The sequence below is a fragment of the Elephas maximus genome, chromosome 4, assembly GCF_024166365.1.
Source record: "Elephas maximus indicus isolate mEleMax1 chromosome 4, mEleMax1 primary haplotype, whole genome shotgun sequence".
Classification (NCBI taxonomy): Eukaryota; Metazoa; Chordata; class Mammalia; order Proboscidea; family Elephantidae; genus Elephas; species Elephas maximus.
In genome coordinates, this window is record NC_064822.1 from 166,517,666 (window position 1) to 166,539,782 (window position 22,117).

Consider the following 22,117-nt stretch of genomic DNA (forward strand, 5'->3'; position numbering starts at 1 on the left):
AATTTTGTTGAGGATTTTTGCTTCTAAGTTCATGAGGGATATTGGTCTGTAATTTTCTTTTTTTGTGGTGTCTTTACCTGGTTTTAGTACCAGGGTTTGCTGGCGTCATAGAATGAGTTCTGGAGTATTCCATCCTTTTCTATGCTCTGAAATACTTTTAGTACCACTGGTGTTAACTGTTCTCTGAAAGTTTGGTAGAATTCTCCAGTGATGCCGTCAGGGCTGACTTCATCATTCCTTCCTTTCTCTTTAGCTGCTCTATGTTCGAGAGCAAGTTTCAGAGTCTCTTCTGACACCCAGTTTGGCCTTTTCTTTCTTTCCTGTATTTTTAATGACCTCTTGGTTTCTTCATGTATGATGTCCATGATATCATCCCACAGCTTGTCTGGTCTTCAGTCATTAGTGTTCAATGTGCCAAATCTGTTTTTGAGATGGTGTCCAAATTCAGGTGGGATATACACAAGGTCATGCTTTGGCTCTTGTGGACTTGTTTTAGTTTTCTTCTGCTTCAACTGGAACTTGCATGTGAGCAATTGATGGTCTGTTCCGAAGCTGGCCCCTCGCCTTGTTCTGACTGATGATATTGAGCTTTTCCATTGTCTCTTTCCACAAAAGTAGTCGATTTGATTCCTGTGTATTTCATCTGGCAGAGTCCACATGTATGCCCACCATTTGTTATTGAAAACAAGTATTTCCAATGAATAAGTTGTTGGCCTTGCAAAATTCTATCATGCAATCTCCAGCACAGTTTCTATCACCAAAGCTATATTTTCCAAAGACTAATCTTTCTTTTTTGTTTCCACCTTCTGCATTCCAATCAACAATAATTATCAATGCATCTTGATTGCATGTTTGATCAGTTTCAGACTGCAGAAGTTGATAAAAACCTTCAATTTCTTCACCTTTGACCTTAGTGGTTGGCTCATAAATTTGAGTAATAGTTGTATTAACTCTTCTTCCTTGTAGGCATATGGATATTATCCTATTGCTGACAATATTGTACTTCAGGATAGTTCTTGAAATGTTCTTTCTGATGATGAACACAACGACTTTCCTCTTCAAGTTGTCATTCCTGGCACAGTAGACCATATGCTTGTCCAATTCAGAGTGGCCAATACCAGTCCATTTCAGCTCACTAATGCCTAGATATCTGAAGCATTTACTTATGAAGATCAAAGACTACAGCCTTCAGTGTGGATTATACCTCAACATAACCAAACTAAACCAAACCCATTGCTATCGAGTTGATTTCAACTCATAGCGACCCTATAGGATAGGGTAGAATTGCCCCCATGGGTTCGAACTGCTGACCTTTTGGTTAGCAGCTGTAGCACTTAGCCACTACGCTACCAGGGTTTTCACCTCAACATAAAAAGCCCCCAAAATCCTCAATAAGCAACATCATGATAAATGGAGAAAAGGGTGAAGTTGTCAAGGATTTCATTCTAATATGATCCACAATCAATCCCATGGAAGCAGAAATCGAGAAAATGAATGATGTTTTGCCTTGGGTAAATCTGCTGCAAAAGACCTCTTTAAAGTGTTAAAAAACAAAGATGTCACTTTGAGGACTAAGGTGCACTAGACCCAAACCATAGTATTTTCAGTCGCCTCATATGCTTGTGAAAGGTGGACAGTGAATAAAAAAGACAGGAGATTTGATGCCTTTGAATTATAGCATTGGCAAAGAATATTGAATATACCATGGACTGCCAGAAGAATGAACAAATCTGTCTTGGAAGAAGTACACCCAGAATGCTCCTTAGAAACAAGGATGGTGAGACTTCATCTCATATACTTTGGACATGTTATCAGGAGGCACCAGTCCCTGGAGAAGGACATCATGTTTGTTAAAACAGAGGGTCAGCAAAAAAGCAGAAGACCCTCAATGAGAAGGATTGACACAGTGGCTACAACAATGGCCTCAAACATAGCAACAATTGTGAGGATGGCGAAGGTCTGTACAGTGTTTCATTCTGTTGTACATAAGGTCACTATGAGTCAGGACTGACTCCATGGCCCCTAACAGCAACAACATATCTCTACTTTCTCCCACTGGAATGGAAGCTTCATGAGAGCAGGGACTTAGCTTTGTTCACTGTGTATCCCCAGCACACAGTGTTGTTGTTATTAGTTCCCACTGATTTGTTTTAAATGCCAACACGGTGACCTTATGGTATAACAGAACGAAATGTTGCCCGATCCTGCACCATCCTCACAATCATTGCTATGTTTGAATCCATCATTGTGGTTATTGTGTAGTGTCTTCCAACCTAGGGAGCTCATCTTCCAGCATCACATTGGACAGTATTCTGTTATAATCCATAAATTGATGATTTTGGGAAGTGGATCGTCAGGCCTTTCGTCCTAAACTGGTTTAGTCTGGAAGCTGTGCTGAAACTTGACCATCATGGGTGACCCTGTTTGTGTTTGAATTACCAATGGTATAGCTTCCAGCATCATGACAACACACAAGCCACCATAGTATGACATACTGACAGATAGGTGGTGGGCCTTTCATAAATATATGTTGAATAAAGGAAGGAAAGAACTAGCTGGTGGGGTATTATGTAGATTTATCAGTGAAAACTGGTGACAAAGTCTTTTTTTTTTTTTTTTTTTTTTACAAACACAACTGTATCTGATTTCTAATTTCCAGACAGCACAGTTTAACTGGGATCCAGAGACGGTGGGCCTTATCCACGGATCTTTTTTCTGGGGTTATATTGTGACACAGATTCCAGGTGGTTTCATTTCAAACAAGTTTGCTGCCAACAGGTAAGATAAATGGATACAACATGACTACTGCACAGCTCATAACATGGTTTGTAATTTTCCAAAATCTGTACAGGACAGGAGCTATCTGGATGGATGATTCACAGATATTGATCCTAAACGATCCTGTCCTTGAAAGTCTCTTTCTATTTACTTTTTTGCTCAATCTAATTCACCTTGCTACTCTTTTAGAGATTATGTAATAAAAAGATCAATTTACTCTGAATCAGGCAAGATAGTTCGTGGTTCCCAACTAACTCAATGGGTGACTTCTGTCAAATCTCTTTCCCTCTCTAGGCCTCAGTTTCTTCATCTGTGAAATGAAGTATTGGACTAAATTGTGTTTCAGTTCCCTTTGACCAGTGACATTCTGTGACCCCGTGTACTTATATCACCCAATATCATAGAGGTTTCATCATGCGAGTAGTAGAGGCTCATCTTTACGTTGCAAGATGTGTCTTTAATGCCTTTGAAATTCTATGGTAGGTGTTTGAGGAATTAGAAATGTCCAAGAACAAAATGAAGTTCCTCAAAAAGCAGTGATTTCCTGTCGATAGAGGTATTCAAGTAGAAGAGATGAGCCACATGGGGGAGATGTGGGAGAGTGTATTAATATACCAGAAAAGGAGTGCACTAAAAATCTCCAGGTCCCTTCCGATTGTATTTCTCATACGACTTTAAGTTGATGAATTTTATAAAATGCATTACAATTTATAAAGCAGTGTTTTCTAAACTGTAAAGCATAGCTCATTAGATAGTTGTGAAATCGGTATAGTAATCTACCAATGAGCATTTCAAAATGAGAGAGAAATATAGAAGATAATCAAATAGAATAAAATAGAACGGTAAATATCCGAGTGCATCGCACACTTAAGGATAAGTATTGGCTTTTAAAACTTGTTTCAGTTACGTTTGTGTTATGAGTATGTACTGGGTTGTAATATAAAATATATTTTGTTTTATGGGTCAAGGTAAAAAAAAAATTGAAAGTCACTACCGTAAGATCTACATATGTTCAAAGCTTGATTATATTTAGTTATGTTCTTGTCTAATTTGTGTCCTTTATTTTTAATTACTTATAGTATTCTTTAAAAAAAATTATTGTGGTAAAATATATAAAAACCAAAACCAAGCCCATTGTGGTTGAGTCAATTCCAACTCATAGCAACCCTACAGGACAAAGTAGAACTGTCTCACAGGGTTTCCAAGTCTATAGTGTTTACAGAAGCAAACTGCCACATCTCTCCCCCGTGGAGTGTCTGGTGAATTCAAACAACCGACCTTGCAGTTAGCAGCCTGGCGCTTAACTGCCACACCACAGTAGAATATATTCAACTTAGAATTTGCCATTTTAATGATTTTTAAGTGTAAATTTCAGTGACATCATTTATATTCACGATGCTGTCCAACCATCATTACTGTCTATTTCCAAAACTTTTCCACCACCCCAAACAGATATTCAGTGCCCATTAAACAGTAACTCCCCAGTTCCTCTTCCCCCCAGCCCCTGGTAACCACTCATCCACTTTTGTCTCTATGCATTTGCCTATTCTAGATACTTCATATTAGTGAGATCACACAATATTTGTCCTTTTGCATCTGACTTATTCACTTAGCATAATGTTTTCAAGGTTCATCCATGTGGTAGCCTGTGTTTCTCTTTATGGTTGAGTAATATCCCATTGCATGTACAGACTACATTTTGTTTATCCATTCATCTGTTGATGGACACTTGGTTTATTCCCACCTTTTGGCTATTGTGAATAATGATGCAATGAACATTAGTGTGTATTCTTTTTAAAAAGTGATGAAGTATTAGCTGTTGTGAAGCCCCCTGGGTTACTTCTTACACCTCTCTCCTAAAAAGAAATCACATGTAGTATCATTTCCCAGCACGTATAAAGGACTGAAACATCATTAAAATGTGTGGTAAGAAGAATGCATTGCCTGGTTCTTTTTCCCAGGACACCCTGGATCAGGTGGGTGGGGGTGGGGGATAGGGAGGTGGGTGGGGGGAGACAGTGGTGCTGGGTAGGCTGGTGGGGATCTTAGACGATACATAACTTGTCTTGTGCTTGGCTGGTCCCAGGACACAGTGCACTTTTCAGTAGTCAGTATCCCCTCTGGTGAAGTTAGAGTGGAGTGGGGAAGCAGGAGACACAACCCCAAACACACAGAAGACACCAGATTAAAGTCAGAATATGTCAGTTGAGTGAGACCAGGTAGAATGATGGGTCTCCAGTGAGCCCACCTCACCCTGGCCATTCTCCAACTTTCCAGGATATCATTCAGGAAGGAAATCCCTGTGCTGCCAAAAACGTACCCACCACTGGTCCAGGGACTGGAGCTCAGAAATCAAAGCAGGCCTGGAGTCTAGCTTGGGGCACACCAGTTGCGAGCACAACATCTATTTATCCCAATTAATTTCCATGAGAACCTTCCATGAGCTGCTGTGTCTTCTTTCCATGTTTAACTAAAGTGCTACAGCCATCAGTCGGCTAGCCCAATAACACAGTGTTTTGGTCCCTCAGGGTCTTTGGAGCAGCCATTTTCCTAACGTCAACTTTAAACATGTTCATTCCTTCTGCGGCCAGAGTGCATTACGGCTGTGTGATGTGTGTCAGAATTTTACAAGGTCTAGTGGAGGTAGGAGTTACTTTCCTTACAGTTTTCAATATTGCTGGAGACAAGTAGGTCCTTCAGGAAACTCACTTTCTGAAGAAAACCTCTTTTATTCAATTTTCCTGTCTTCCGTCTTGGCCTGCTATCTCAGCTCTCTGGTTATGACTAGTTTTAAATATTTTAATAAAAATGTCTTGTACAATTCCAAATTTATATGCAATAAAGGGCCATTTCATAGAAACATACTTTCAGAGCCAGGAAGGATCTTAGAGATAATTGATTCTAACCCTCTTTATTTTGATAGATGATGAAACTGAAGCTCAAAACCTACAGTTCATACAGCAAAGGCTGTTGCCATTAAAACAATATTAATGGATTTATTTCTAAATGTGTACATTTCTAAGGGTGTAAACTTATGAAGCGATTTAACTCAATGAGGGAGGAACATGATATAGAGCCAGATAGGAAACATTTGGGGCTCTGTAGGCTGTATGGTTTCTGTTGCAACTACTCAGCTCTGTTCCTATAGTGAGAAAACAGCCCTAGACAATATGTTGGCAAATAGGCATGGCTATGTTCCAATAGAACTTTATTTATAGACAAAGAAATTTGAATTTCATGTAATTTTTGCATGGCATGAAATATTAATCTTCTTTTGATTTTTTTTCCTGCCATTAAAATGCAAAAAACATTTTTAGCTCACAAGCTATACAAAAAAAGACAGCGGGCCAAATTTGGATTGTCTGCTATCGTTTGCTAACCCATGATGTAATGTTTCCCAAACTTTAATCATTCACCTCTTACCTTCATGACTTTCGTCATATTCATGTACAACTTGTACTATTATTTACCAATTGTTTGTATTTAGACCAAGTCACTTACAAAAAAAAAAAAGTTCTCACCCTAAGCAACAATATCTTTGAAATCGTGGGTTTGATGTGCTAGTTATATCTTTTTCTAAAGCATATGAGAATATGTATGTAACAATTATCATTAAGAATGTAGGTTGTTGCACCACTTCAAATCTAACTCTAGTCCCACTAAAGGTATATACCACATCTGAGGAAATACTGATGTGGTGGAAAAACACAATACTGTCAGCCACAAAGACTAGGGTCTAGTTGCTTAGTAACTCTGGGGCTCAGGTTCTATGTCTTGAAACGAAAGGATGGACCAGCTGATTGTTGAACTCCCATCCTACACTGATATTTTATAATAATATAAATATTCCTCTCCTCACTCTCCACCATACTTATATTTGAACTATATTCAAATTTCATCTGTAAGCCAAAATAGCTGAATCATGCAATTAACATCTATAAATTGGGCTTTGTAATGTAACCCTATGTGAAAGAAGCAGGAGCCACATTGTAAACACGTAGACACCAGAATCATATCAAATACTGTATTTTCAACCCCTTTACCAGGGTGTGACCTACCCAGCCTGCCATGGGATGTGGAGCAAGTGGGCACCACCTTTGGAGAGAAGCAGACTGGCCACAACCTCTTTTTGTGGTGAGTATGTTAGAATCATGACACATTTCATTTAGGAATGCTTTAAGTTTCAAGTAGCTGAAAATCCTATAAAGAGCCTTAAATCGAGTCTATTTTTTCATATAACAGAAGTCCAAAGGTGAGTGGTTCCTGGCGTTGGGTCTACTGCTTAATAATCTGTCGAGGACCTATGAAGGTTCTGACTTTATACATCGTCATCCTCAGAGTGATAGCTTTTTATTCTCATACCTCTTCTTAATGTTCACAAGATGGCTGCCACAGCTCCAGACATCAAGTCCACGTTTAAGACAGGAAGAAATGCGGAGGTGAACCCTAGTCACATCTGTCTCTTTCATCAGGAAAGCAAAAGCTTTCTCAAAACTTCCTGGCAGACTTCCACTTACATTTCCTTGCTTATAATTGTTGTGTGCTTTACTAGCTGCAAGGGAGGCTGGAAAGTTAAGTGCCTAGTGTTCATAGCCTCTCTAGTGGACGGGTAAGGCAGAAGGTGTTGGAAGTGGTTGTTGGAGTAGTCAACATATGATATCTGCTGAGGTCAAAAGCAGGAGAGATGTGATCATCAAGCCCAATTTTCTTTTTTTTTTTTAATTGAAATGAAATTCACATAGCAAACAGTTAACCGTTTTAAAGCGTACAATTCAGTGGCATTTAGTGTGTTCACTATGTTCTGCAACCACTACCTCTCTCTAGTTTCAAAACTTTCTCATCACCCCAGAATACTTGGTACCCATTGAGTTGTCACTCCCTATACCTCCCTCTCCGTATCCACCTGGCAGCCGCTAATCTACTGTCTTTATAGATTTGCTCATTCTGGATATTTCATATTAAAGGAATCTTACAATAGGTGATCTTTTGTGACTGGCTTCTTTCACTTAGCATGTTTTTCAGGTTCATCCAAGTTGTAGCAAGTATCAGTACTTCATCCATTTTTATGGCTGAATAGAATTCCTTTTATGGATATACCGCATTTTGCTTGTCTATCTATTCATCAGTTTATGGATATTTGGATTGTTTCTAACGTTCAACTGTTATAAATAGTGCTGCTATGAACATCTGTGTACAAGTTTCTAAGTGAACACATGTTTTCATTTCTCTTGAGTAAATATCTAGGAGTGGAATTGCTGAGTCTTATGGGAATCCTATGTTTAACTTTTTGAGGAACCTCTGAATTGTTTGTATATATATAACCCAAAACCCATTGCCACTGAGTCAATTCTGACTCATTGCGGCCCTACAGGACAAAGTGGAACTGCCCTATAGGGTTTCCAAGGAGCACCTGGTATATTCAAACTGCTGACCTTTTTGGTTACCAGTTGTAGGTCTTAACCACTACATCACCAGGGTTTCTACATATACATATGTATATATATTTTAATAATTTAATAATATATTTTAATAGGCTTTAGTTTTTAGAGCAGTTTTATATTTATGCTCACTCTTCTTTTTACAGGTGAAAAAATTGAAACTAAATTCAATGACTTGTCAAGGTCACACAGATACTAAATTGTGCAGCTGAAACTAGGCCACCTGACTCTTGATGCTTATTTTTCTCATTATATACTGCTTACCACATACACATTATTACAGAGACATTTTAATTAATTTTGCCATTGCATTTCAGATAAAAACAAAGCAGAGACCACCCATTGTACCTGAAAGTAAATTGGTGGGCCCTAAGTAGTGATGTGACTTTTATTCCTTGGTATCCAAATTTCACCTTGAAAAGGTTGCCTCACTCCAAGCTATCCCTTTGGGGCTGGTCCGTCTATGCATCTTGAGGAATAACCGGCATCCTGAAGGTTCTACCTAGGTACCAATCAATAACAGAAAAACAGCAGCAGCCACCGTCATCATCAACAGAGTCGTAAAAATATATTAAAAAAAATTTTTTTTTAATGGAGGAAAGGATCCAAAAGACAAATTGCCTTAGGCTAACAGAAGTCATAATGGGGCCCAAGCAGAGATAGGATTAAAACTTAGGTCTTCCTGATTTTTAAGTAGTGAGCCCAACACTGTGCTGTACTGCTTCCCTAAGAGGAGCCAACCTGTACATTTTAGCTATTTCTGTTAATGTTTTTATTGATCTCTTCCTTATTCTACCTCCCAAAAATAATAATAAAGCTTTCCTGGATTATTTCATGTGAAATATTCACCAATGTGCCTATCTTGTGCCTAGCTGGGAATTGCATACACAGCTGAGATGTCTTTATGTCTTAATCTTCTCTTGTGCTTAGAAACAACTTCTGTCCTCTTGTTTGTAGTTCAAGGTCATCTCCACCCTCACTCCTGGCCTTATACCAACCCTACAAATGTTTAACACCCGCCCCAGCTGACCTCGTAGATTGTTAGATCCACGACCTTATTTTCTTTGGATGGTTTATTTGTAAGATATTTCATTTTGATTTGCCAGCAAAATGAGAATGGCTTGCAGTCACTCCCCATTCTATAAGCTAGAGTGTGACTTCACAGCTTTAAAAGGGCTGATCTAAGACATAGTTCGACTTTCAAGAAAAGTTAAGCTGACCAAGGTTAACTTATTGCCTTATTGCATTTCCCACTTAAGGTGTGGCCTTGATTTCAAAGAATACCTGCTGGTATTTGAATACCGGTGGCCCAGCTTCCAGCATGACAGCAACACGGAAGCTACCACAGTACCACAAGCTGATAGATGTGTGGGCCATCAAAGACCAGCCCAGGGAAATGCCATTAGAAGGAAATCCAGATGAGGCTAATCAATTCTTAAATTAAAAAAATATTGGAGTTGGAAGGGACTTTAGAAAATATCTAGTCACAATCCCCTGTTTTTAATTGAGAAATCTGAGGATTGGGGAGGAAAGAAAGGTTTAAATTCTCACAGCAAGTAAGGACAGAACTGAGGCCTCTTTCTCACTCCCAATTCAACTCCTTCTGCCTCACCACACCTTCAAAGATTATTTGAGAGCCTCATCTATGCTAACGGGTGGGCACACAAAAAGGACCAAGGAGTTAGGCAGTTCCTCAAAAATGTAAACAAATAATTACCATAAACCTAACCCACTGCCATTGAGTAGATTCCTACTCAAGGTGGCCCTATGTGTTACACTGTTGAACTTCTCTATAGGGTTTTCTTGACTGTAATCTTTACAGGCCTTTTTCTTGGGGAGCCAGTGGGTGGGTATGAACCACCAACCTTTAGGTTAGTAGTCTAAGGCAAACTGCACCCCCAGGGAACCTATAATTACCATAGGACCCAGTTGTAGTTATTCCATAACCCTACCAGTCCAGCCATTCCTTTGTGTCAGATAAACCAGACATCTCCTCTCCCACTCCTGGGGTATTTGCCACCTTCTCCACACAGCAGAGTCAGACCTGCAATCATTTCTAAACAAGGTGCTATATGTCCGGGAGTGCTTACCTTAGTGCTTTGCAGAACTCTGAGCCCTGGTGGCACAGTGATTAAGAGCTCAGGCTGCTAACTAAAAGGTCAGCAGTTCAAATCCACCAGCTGCTCCTTGGAAACCCTATGGGCTGTTCTATCTGTCCTATAGGGTCATTATGAATTGGAATTGAGTTAATGGCAATGGGTTTGGTTTTGGTTTTTTGAGGTATAAAGAAAAATTTTAAAAATCCATTGTCATTCTGTACATGATTATAACAGTAATAGTTGACATTTGTGTAGCACTTTATAGCTTACAAAGTATCTTCACATACATAGTTTTATTTGCTCCTCAAAACAACTCCGTGAGATAGATATTTTATTCCCATCTCCTGCCTGAGGTAAATGAGGCTGAGAGAGTTTGAGAGGCTTCCTCAGGCATCATGATGTTCAGGTTTGTGATCCAAGGTTGGGCCTTTCACAGAGGGTCAGGCCTAGCTTGGAAGATGTGATTTAATTTATTTCTCTGGAAGATCCCCAAGTTCACATTTCCTGAAGACCTTCCTTAGATTTCCTGAAGACCTTCCTTAGATTTCCTGAAGACCTTCCTTAGATTTCCTGAAGATCTTTCTTAGGTTCTGGGATAAGCATTTCCTTCTGCTGCTCACTATTTCTGAAGTAGAACATTTTTCATTCATGACCCTGGGGGAATTTCAGATAGTAGCATTTCAATTCAGTTAATATTTATTGTGAGTTCACAGGGCCCGTGTGTCTCTACCTGATACCATGAGGCTGCAAAAGATAGCAGAGGCTAGGTCACTGCCTCCCAACCTCATTATCTTGTCTAGACAAGATAAACATCCACACACAGGTAAGTATTTACAAGGTTAAGTAGTGAAATAAACTTAAAAAATATACCCATTTAGGAGATAGATGAAGATGGCAGACCTTACCGTCGTTGGAATGTGACTGTTCCCTGATTTTTTTTAAATTCCAGAATATAAAAGCATGACCCTTTTAAGAGTTGATCGGCCCTCATTTAAAAACTCTGAGGAACATCCCTCTTAGCTTCCTAGTGCTGCTGTGGCACAAATATCACATGTGGATCACTTTAAAGAACAGAAATTTACTTTCTCACCATTCTCAAAGCTGACAGTTGAAATCAGGGTCTTGGCCTTGTCAACTCCTTTCTTGTCAGTAGCCTGGGTGTTTCTGGATTCCTTGGCTTGTAGACAATCCTTACACAGTGTCTGTCTTCCCCCTTTATGTGCTTGCTTCTTTGTCTAACCAGCTCTTTTTATAACTCAGAAGCGATGATGTGTAGGGCGCACATTACACTGATATGGCCTCAGGAACATAACAAAAGAGACCTTATTTTCCAAAGGGGATTATATTCAGGTATACTGGATTCTGGCACATATTTTGGGAGGACACCGTTCAATCCATAACACCTCCTTAGCCATGAACCCTGAAAGGCAGATTCTACATGTTCCTGTTCTTGATATTTTCAGCATCCAATATTGTGCCTGGTTGATTTTTTAAAACTTCCCAGACTTTTCTTGTCTCCTGATTCCATTGTTGTTGTTATTGTTAGGTGCCGTCGAGTTGTTTCCGACTCATAGCGACGCTATGTATGACAGAATTAAGCCCTGCCCAGTCCTGAGCCATCCTCACAATCCTTTTGCTTGAGCCTTTGTTGCAGCTGCTGTGTCAACCCATCTCGTTGAGGGTCTTCCTTTTTTTTAATGACCCTTTACTTTGCCAAGCATGATGTCCTTCTCCAGGGATGGATCCCTCCTGATAATAAGTCCAAAGTATGTGAAACATAGACTCACCATCCTTGCTTTTAAGGAGGATTCTGGTTGTACCTCCTCCAAGACAGATTTGTTTGTTCTTTTGGTAGCCATGGTATATTCAGTATTCTTTGCCACACTTCGAAGGTGTTGATTCTTCCTTCTTCTTTATTCATCATCCAGCTTTCGCATGCATATGAGGCATCTGAAAACACCATGGCTTGGGTCAGGGGCACCTTAGTCTTTAAGATGACACCTTTGCTTTTCAACACTTTAAAGAGGTCTTTTGCAGCAGATTCGCCCAATGCAATGAATGTGTCTTTTGATTTCTTGACTGCTGCTTCCACAGGTGTTGATTGTGGATCCAAGTAAAATGAAATTCTTGACAACTTCAATCTTTTCTCCATTTATTATGATCTCACTTATTGGTCCAGTTGTGAGGATTTTTGTTTTCTTTATGTTGAGGTGTAATCCATACTGAAGGCTGTGGTCTCTGATCTTCATCAGTAAGTGCTTCAAGGCCTCTTGACTTTCAGCAAGCAAGGTTGTGTCATCTGCGTAATGCAAGTTGTTAAAGAGTATTCCTCCAATTCTGATGCCCCGTTCTTCTTCATTTAGTCCAGGTTCTTGAATTATTTGCTCAGCATACAGATTGATTAGGTGTGGTGAAAGGATACAACCCTGGCGCATACCTTTCCTGACTTTAAGCCATGAAGTATCCCCTTGTTCTGTCCGAACAACTTTCTCTTGATCTATGTTCAGGTTTCCTATGAGCACAATTAAATGTTCTGGAATTCCCATTCTTCACAATGTTATCCATAATTTGTTATGACCCACACAGTTGAATGCCTTAGCCTAGTCAATAAAACACAGGCAAACATTTTTCTGGTATTCCATGTTTTCAGTCAGGATCCATTTGACATCAGCTATGATATCCCTGGTCCTTCATCCTCTTCTGAATCTGGCTTGAATTTCTGGCAGTTCCCTGTTGATATACTGCTGTAGCCACTTTTGAATGATCTTCAGCAAAACTTTACTTGCGTGTGATATTAATGATATTATTTAATAATTTCCACATTCAGTTGGATTACCTTTCTTGGGAAAAGGCATAAATATGGGTCTCTCCCAGTTGGTTGGCCAGGCAGCTGTCTTCCAAATTTCTTGGCATAGATGAGTGAGCACTTCCAGTGCTGCATCCATTCTTTGAAACATCTCAATTGGTATCCCATCAATTCCTGGGGCCTTGTTTTTTGCCAATGCTTTCAGTGCAACTTGGACTTCTTCCTTCAGGACCATCGATTTCTGATCATATGCAACCTCCTGAAATGGTTGGACATCAACCAATTCTTTTTCATACAGTGACTCTGTATATTCCTTCCATCTTCTTTTGATGCTTCCTGCATCATTTAATATTGTCCCCATAGAATCAATCCTTCAGTATTGGAACTCAAGGCTTGAATTTTTTCTTCAGTTTTTTCAGCTTGAGAAATGCCTAGCGTGTTCTTCCCTTTTGGTATTCTATTCCCAGGTCTTTGCACATTTCAACATAATACTTTACCTTGTCTTCTCCAGCTGCCCTTTGAAATCTTCTGTTTAGTTCTTTTACTTCATCATTTCTTCCTTTTGCTTTAGCTACTCTATGTTCAAGAGCAAGTTTCAGAGTCTCCATTTCAGTCTTTTCTTTCTTTCCTGTCTTTTAATGACCTCTTGCTTTCTTCATGTATGATATCCTTGATGTCATCCCACAACTTTTCTGTTCTTTGGTCATTAGTGTTCGATGTGTCAAATCTATTCTTGAGATGGTCTCTAAATTCAGGTGGGATATACTCAAGGTCATACTTTGGCTCTTGTTCTAATTTTCTTCAGTTTCAACTTGAGCTTGCATATGAGCAGTTGACAGCCTGTTCCACAGTTGGCCCCTCGCCCTGTTTGGACTGATGGTATTGAGCTTTTCCGTCATCTCTTTCTACAGATGCAGTCGATTTGATTCCTGTGTATCCATCTGGAGAGGTCCACATGTATAGTCACCATGATTCCATTATCTCATGCAATTCCAAGTTGTGGAGCCTGAGCAGTAATTGCCTAGTACCTGTATGGTACCTAAACCCCTTGCCATAGAGTCAATTCTGACTCATAGTGACCGTATACGACAGATTAGATCTGCATCATAGGGTTTTCGAGGAGTAACTGTGGATTCAAACTGCCAACCTTCTGTTTAGCACTGAAATCTTAATCACTGTGCCACCAGGGATCTGTGTATAGTACCTGGATGAAATTAAAGGACATCCTGGTGAACTTCCTCTCTGGGAAACCCTGTTAAAAGAAATGCTGGGATTTTGCCCATCCCTCCACATGGAGGCAGTCTGACTCCTGCTCAGTGTGACTGGCCCTCACATGAACTCTAAATGGGTTGAAGGGGTATGCAGGACATTGAGTAAGCTTTGGTCAATCTTTTCTTGTTCCCAGGTTCCTATGCAGGGGCAGTGGTTGCCATGCCCCTGGCTGGGGTTTTGGTGCAGTACATTGGATGGTCCTCTGTCTTTTATATTTATGGTGAGTGATTTGACTTCATGAGTCCACATGAGTAACACATAGAGATGATATTTTACTATACCCTGGGTTTGTCTAAGATTTTACTATGTGAAAAGAGAAAAGTTTATCATACAAATGGAATATGTTCCTATCTACGATTCATTTAATGTTTATATTAAAGTTGATTTTTACATAATGAGCATAGTATTATTATTTTTTAAATAATAGCAACAACAACAGCAAGAATGATCAGCAAAGTATTTTCCCTAGCTGAACATAATGCCATTTGGGGATAACTAAAAAAAATGAAACATTTAGAGATGGAGCAAAATAAGGCCATCTCACCCAGCCTTTTGTTTTTTTAACTGCAGGTATGTTTGGGATTATTTGGTACATGTTTTGGCTGTTGCAGGCCTATGAGTGCCCGGCAGCTCATCCCACAATATCCAACGAGGAGAGGACCTATATAGAGACAACTATAGGAGAAGGAGCCAATATAGTCAGTCTAAGTGTAAGTATAAATGCAGAGACGAAGACCTGCTCCTTTTTTACAAGCATTTCTTTTAGTAACTGTGTTATCCTCTTAAAAAATGCAATGTCAATATCTGCACTAAAAATCTCATGGTATGTTTTGCTCTCTAGAAATTTAATACACCATGGAAAAGGTTTTTCACATCACTGCCGGTTTATGCAATCATTGTGGCAAATTTCTGCAGAAGCTGGACCTTTTATTTGCTGTTAATAAGCCAGCCTGCTTATTTTGAAGAGGTCTTTGGATTTGCAATAAGTAAGGTAAACACATAGACACTGCAAATATTCTTAAACTTTAAATCTCTGAATTCTATCTTTGTATGACAGAACAATTCGCTGATCATAATTCATAACAGTAGGGTGACACCGAATACCCTGGAGGACAGTCAAGTTATATATTCTGTGCATTGTATACATAGCTATTTAATTTCATCTTAGTAGGGATCAGAGCTGTTTTAAGCTTCTTTTAAAGATTTATATTCCATCTAATCTTAAAGAGCTTTTGAAGGTAGCTCGAGGACAGCACCGTAGGCAAGGATAAGAAGATTTGAGGGTGTGGGTTTTTTCTTTTTCTTCTCATAAACTACTTGCTGAGTAGCGGTGGGCACCTTAATGCTCATTTTGAAGATAACTTCTCTCTCCTTAAAGATGGTTATAGTACTAACTACCATTGCCTGGCATGGTTTAGAAAGAACCTCTCTCAATGTTCCCAAGCATGAATCACAGCTACCATTGGTACATTATCTGTGTTTCAGGAGGGAAGAATGTGGATGGTGAAACATAAACCATCACTATAAAAGAATTGTCTCCTTTCTACGCGGAAAAGATGGCATCCTATCAGAGATAGATGTCTGTATAGTTACAGATACTGTCAGAAGTGACCACGGAAGGGCTAGCATAGTAAAGGAATAGTGGCTGCCATCAATGAGCACTCACTCTGTGCCAAGGGCTTTACCTACTTACTATGTACCTGACCCTGTGCTGGGTGCTAAGGCCCCTAACTGTTCTTCAGAAATGAATAAAAGCCATCTCTGCCTTCAAGGAGCTTACGATCTGGTGGAGGAGACAGAGAAAACTTCAATTCATGGCAAGCTCATGTGTTACAGGGTAGAACTGAGCTCCATAGGCTTTTCTTGGCTGTAATTTTTATGGAAGCAGATTTCCAGGCCTTCCTTCCATGATGCCGCAGGTGGGTTTGAACAGCCAACATTTCTATTAGTAGTTGAGTACAAACCGTTTGTACCACCCAGGGAAGAGAAAGATAAACCAAAAAAAAACCCAACCCCTTGCTGTTGAGTTGATTCTGACTCATAGCAACCCTACAGGACAGAGTAGAACTGCCCCATAGAGTTTCCAAGGAGCGCCTGGTGGATTTGAACTGCCTTTGGTTAGCAGCCGAACTCTTAACCACTGCGCCGCCAGGGCTCCCATTTATAATTAGGTGAGTAATTTGGTGGCAGTGGTGGTGGGGACAGTAGGCGGTGGGGGAGGAGTGGGGAAGTACATCTCTCAGAAGTAGCTGAAGGCTAGCTCACTGTTTCTTTTCATTCCAGGTGGGTCTCTTGTCGGCAGTCCCACACATGGTTATGACAATTATTGTGCCTATTGGAGGACAACTGGCTGATTATTTGAGAAGCAGAAAAATTTTGACCACAACTGCTGTGAGAAAAATCATGAACTGTGGAGGTATTTTGGCTTTCAGAAGGGGTTTAAGCATCTTTTGCAGAATAAGAGTAAACTGAACTGCAGAGCATATTCTGGACATTATTGTAACCATTGGAATGAACCTTAAAGGCCTGGAAGTCCATCCCCCAGCAGATCCTTGAGTGTCTGCACCACCCCTGCCAAGTGTCACCCAGCCTGTACTTGTGCAACCTGAGCCATGTCAACATCTACACTACAGAAATGCTTATGTAGCTTATTCCCTTATCTCCTTCACCCCTTCCTATGCATATGTACTTTTTAGTAAGAAACCTAAGAAAAGTGTTTTCTCTGAATAGTCTTTTCCCACCCAACATATGCTTGTGTTTGGGGCACACACACACACACCATTCTCCTTCCTATTTTATTATATGAATGTGTCTTGATTTTGCAGAGATAAGGTAGAAAGTAAGTGATTTTCCAGCAGAAGTAGATGAATGTAATCATGAACCTCTACAACTTTAGCATAACTTTTTTACCTCTACTTTCTTTTTAAGGAGTCCCTAGGCGGTGCCAATGGTTAGGCACTTGGCTACTACCCAAAAGGTTGGTGATTCAAATTCACCCAGAGGTGTCTCAGAAGAAAGGCCTGGCCATCTACCTCTAAAAGATCACAGCCATTGAAAACCTTACAGACTACAGTTGTACTCTGAAACTCATGGGGTAGCCACGAGTCAGACTCTATTCAGTAGGTTGACAGCAACTAGTCTGCTATTTTCTCGTGACCTTTTTTTTTTCTTTTAAGGGAACTTTAGAGCTTTAATTTCTTTTAAAGAATTTAATTTTTAGACCAGGGTTAGCTTTATAGAAAAATTATGCAGAAAGTACAGAGCTTTCCATTCCTCCCCTGCACACTGTTTCTCCTATTACTAACATTGTATATGTCTTACAATTGTTACAACTGATGTTACATTTGATGAACGAACATTGTTACATTATTATTAACTAAAGTCCCTAGTTTGCATAGGGTTCGTTCTTTGTGTTGTACAGTCCTGAGTTTTGACAAATTTTCTTTTGCTATTTAAATTAACATGTATTGAATGCTTTCTGTACCAGACACTAAGCTAAGTCCTTTATATACATTATCTCATTTAATCTTTATAACAACACTGTAATGCAGATACTCTTATATCACAGTTACAATGAGGAAAATGAGGTAAAATAACTTGCTCAAGTTGCAGAGCCTGCGCTAGATCTGGGTCTATCAGAGCCCATTGCCAGTGCTCCTAGTCATTCTTTGCTGCTACCATTACATGCTTGGTGCTAACTGAAAGGTTGGCTGTTTGAGCCCGCCCAGCAGCTCTGCAGGAGAAAGACCTGGGATCTGCTTCCATAAAGATTACACCCAAGAAAACCCTACGGGCAGTTCTACTCTGTCATATGGGGTCGCTATGAGTAGAAAACAATGTGTCGATGCCAAACAACAACAATGACTTCTCCAGAGGACTGGGAGTCAGGTGGTATGGGTGGGAGGTAGAGGATACCACCATCTATGGGCAAGAGGTCACAACTGGGATATTAAATTAAAAAGGAGGGATGAGTATGCTCTGACTCCAGATTAGATGGGTCAGAGCCATTTAGAAGCAAAGAATATGTAGAGGGACATAGGAGCCAGTATGGTCTGATCCCGCAAAATCTCGGGAATAAAGTCTGATCAGGGAGATTGGGAACAGTCTGGTGGCATCTGCTTTCCCAGCACCTTGACGTCTGGCCTCAGGCAGGGATAGTTGTGCCTGCCCTTGGCTTTAAATTTTGTGTAGGAGACTGAGGACTGACAAATGTGTTCCTGCACTCGAGCAGGTGAGAGGCGAAGGTCTGGGACGTTGTATTCAGTATCCTCCCCAAGGTAGCTGTGGAAGGCAGAGTAATGTCCCTTATCCCTCCAAAAAAGTCCATGCCCTAATCCCTGGAACCTGTGACTATGTTACCTTACACGGCAAAAAGGACTTTGCAGATGTGATTAAGCTAAGGGTCTTGAGATGGGGATTCTCCTGGATTATCCAGATGGGCCCAATGTAACCACAAGTGTCCTTACACAAGAGAGAACTCCATGACGATCTTGAGGTTTCTGCATGGGTCTCCTGGTCACCATTTGTTGAACTATGCCCATGTGCTAAGGACTGCATGTAATACCTTATATACTCAATTGCATTCAGTCTTCCAGTGACCTACAGGGTTGTATTATTACCTCCATTTTGTATGTGTGTGTAAGGAATCTAAGTGGTGAAGTACCTTGTCCAACTACAGTCAAACAATTAGTGATTTTGGGGTTGAGTCTGAACCCAGGCTGGTTTCTAAAGTCTGTGCCCTTTGAAATCTGGGTAGAGGATTCATTTAGAGAAGGATAAAAAGAGGAGGTGGTGGCAGCAGTGATGGTTTGCTTTGTTTAGGAGCAGAGAATAGAGGGGCAAAGACTTGCTTTGGACACATTGCCTTTGGTGTAACTGTAGAACAATCATGTGGAGCTGTCTGGACTCAGCAGACAGTCTCCCAGATGAAGCACCATGAATTGTCTTTCGTCTTCCATGGCACCTCATACACCTGGAAATGATTACTGTATCATCTTTCTGTTTGCTGTGGCTGAATTTACTTTTTTGGTGAGAAGGAGCTTCTTCATAATTTCCTCATCCTTTTTGATTGTACTGGACTCACTTTTTCCAAATGAAAGGCACAGGAAGTACTATTGCCGTGCTGTGTTTTCTGTGCAAATATCTCACAGATTTTATAAAGAGACCTGAGACTTTGGTGAACTCCTAAAAGGGGAGAATTTTGCTTTGTGCTTTGCGAGCAGCGAGGTACTGCTTTTTGTTTCAGATATCCACTCCAGCTCTCTGGCTGCTTTTGACAATAAGTATTGGAGTACTGTCATTTTATTTTTATGTGAGAGGCCACCATTTGGATAGTCAAAGGGGAGTCATTGACAGTATATCCAAATCAGCTGCCATCGAGTAGACTCTGACTCGTGGTGACTCCATGTGTGTCAGAGTAGTACTGTCCTCTATAGGGTTTTCAATGGCTGATTTTTCAGAAGTAGCTTGCCAGGGCTTTCTTCTGAGGTACCCCTGAGTGAACTCTCTTCCAACCTTTTGGTTAGCAGCTGAATGTGTTAACTGCACCACCCAGGGACTCCTGGCACTATATAGGAAAGTTATTTAAAAATGGATGGAGCAACTACCAATGAAGCAACTGAAAGTCAACACCCCTCACTCCAGGAGCATCATTGGACTCTCCTGGAACCATTTAGTGTTCAAAGTGAACCAGGATAGTGTTAGAAGGTTCACTGAGCACCCAGGTAATATTAGCATAGTTATATAGTCATGAAACACCTGGATGTTTTCAGCACTGTGCTAGAATGTATAACTAAAAACTTAGATCCATGGAAATAAAAATAAATTATTATTTGGTAAATCTGTGGACTTGGACTGATTGACATCGAAATGACATCCCCCCCCCCCCCCCCCACTGTTTCCATTTGCAGGTTTTGGCATGGAGGCAACCTTACTTCTGGTGGTTGGCTTCTCCCATACCAAAGGGGTGGCTATCTCCTTTCTGGTGCTTGCCGTGGGATTTAGTGGCTTTGCTATTTCAGGTAAGATATTCTTTGTGTATCTGAATGTTGTCTATAGATTCAGCACATCTTGGGAGAAAGGAAGGATATTATACATAACACCTTCCTTTAGTAACCAGGCCATTCCCAAGGAGCCAGGCCACTGACTAGAGAATTTCATTTACTGGGGATGACTTTGCGAAACCACTGAGGGGTAAGCTTCCGCACATAGTTAAGCTGGAATTGTCCCTACTTTCATCATCATAGGAAATTGCACAAAGTGTAGGCAACTCCCTCAAGGCCATGAGCCGAGGCCTGAGCATGTGTCTTGGTGAAGTGGCTCTTTAGTACCTTAACACCAGGTCACTCTACATCACAGAGACTCTGGTGACCTTTTCTATTCTCACCTCCTACTAACCAAAATAACCCAAACCAGTTGCCATGGAGTCGGTTCCAACTCATGGCTACCCCACGTGTGTTGGAGTAAAACTGTGCTCCATGGAGTTTTCAAAGGCTGATTTTTCAGAAGTAGTTCACCAGGCCTTTCTTCCAAGGCTCCTCTGGGTGGGTTCGTGGCCAAGCGCTTAACCATTTGCACCACTCAGGGCTACTGCTAGAGTAGTGCTAATTTTACCTCAAAAGCCAGATGACAGCGTCCTTTGACATATAGTTAAAGAACCAGAAGTTGTTTTTTTAGAGAAGAAAGTTTCTTTAGATTTTCCTCACTCCGTTGCCTTCACTTTCCAAACAAGGAAATGCACGTCCAGAGGTGAGAAATGACTTGCTGAGAAGGGTAGAGCAGGCAGTGATAACAGTAAGAATGACTGAAGAGAGTTAATGTTTATCAATCCTGACTGTCTGCCAGGGACTGTTCAAAGCCCTCTATGTGTATTAACCCTTGAAGCCCTGGTGGTTCAGTGGTTAAGAGCTCGGCTGCTAATCAAATGTTGACTGTTCGAATCTACCAGCCACTCCTGGGAAAACCTTATGGAGCAGTTCTACTCTGTCTTACAGAGTTGCTATGAGTCAGAATCGGCTGGACAGCTATGAGTTTTGTTGGTTTGGGGGTATTACATCTACTTAGGAGGTATCTGTGCTATTAGTGTCCCATTTCCCAGAAGCAGAAACCAGTGCACTGTGTGTGAGAGATCAGAGTGCAGTCACCAACCTTACAGATTTCTGAAAACTCCCTGTGTGTAATGGAATGAAAAAGTGTAATTCCATTGTTTTTCTACCTTTAAAACATATTGTAATGATAATAATTGTCCTTTATGGAAAAATTTACATATATTCCATCTGTCTCAGCATATTGTGAAGCAAGTAGTAATGTCAATGTTTTACAGCTGGGGAAACTCAAGCTTAGAAAAATTGTGTACTTTCCTAACTTCACCTGTAAAACCTGTTGCCGTCGAGTCAATTCCAACTCATGGCGACCCCATCTGTCACAGAGTAGAACTACTCCCTTGGGTTTTCTTTGGCTGTCTTCTGTGGTGCTGCTGGGTGGATTCAAACCATCAACATTTAGGCCAGTGGCCAAGCACATACTATTTGCACCACCCAGGGACGTTTCCTAAAGTCATAGTTGGTGGCAAAGGAAAGACTAAAGCATAGCCTCTAAGCCTATGCTCTTTCCACTATTTCGGGCTGCCTTAAAGATCAGACAGAGTGGAACCTCTGGTCTAAACTATCCTAAAATGGTTCATGATCTATGTATCAAAATAAGTACAGTTGATACTTAAAAAAAAA

General features: G+C 40.5%; 1 protein-coding gene across 2 annotated transcripts in view; it reads left to right on the forward strand.

Moving 5' to 3' along the window:
• The window catches only part of SLC17A8 (solute carrier family 17 member 8), a 70,004-nt gene that overhangs the window by 40,010 nt on the left and 7,877 nt on the right, over positions 1-22,117 (forward strand). The window contains exons 3-10 of one of the 2 annotated variants that reach the window (XM_049884149.1): positions 2,660-2,778; positions 5,307-5,421; positions 6,825-6,912; positions 14,527-14,613; positions 14,964-15,103; positions 15,235-15,384; positions 16,677-16,809; positions 20,303-20,413. In XM_049884149.1, coding sequence (XP_049740106.1) covers positions 2,660-2,778; positions 5,307-5,421; positions 6,825-6,912; positions 14,527-14,613; positions 14,964-15,103; positions 15,235-15,384; positions 16,677-16,809; positions 20,303-20,413 — 943 coding nt within the window. The remainder of the gene's footprint in view (positions 1-2,659; positions 2,779-5,306; positions 5,422-6,824; positions 6,913-14,526; positions 14,614-14,963; positions 15,104-15,234; positions 15,385-16,676; positions 16,810-20,302; positions 20,414-22,117) is intronic. The other variant, XM_049884150.1, reaches the window with a different exon arrangement.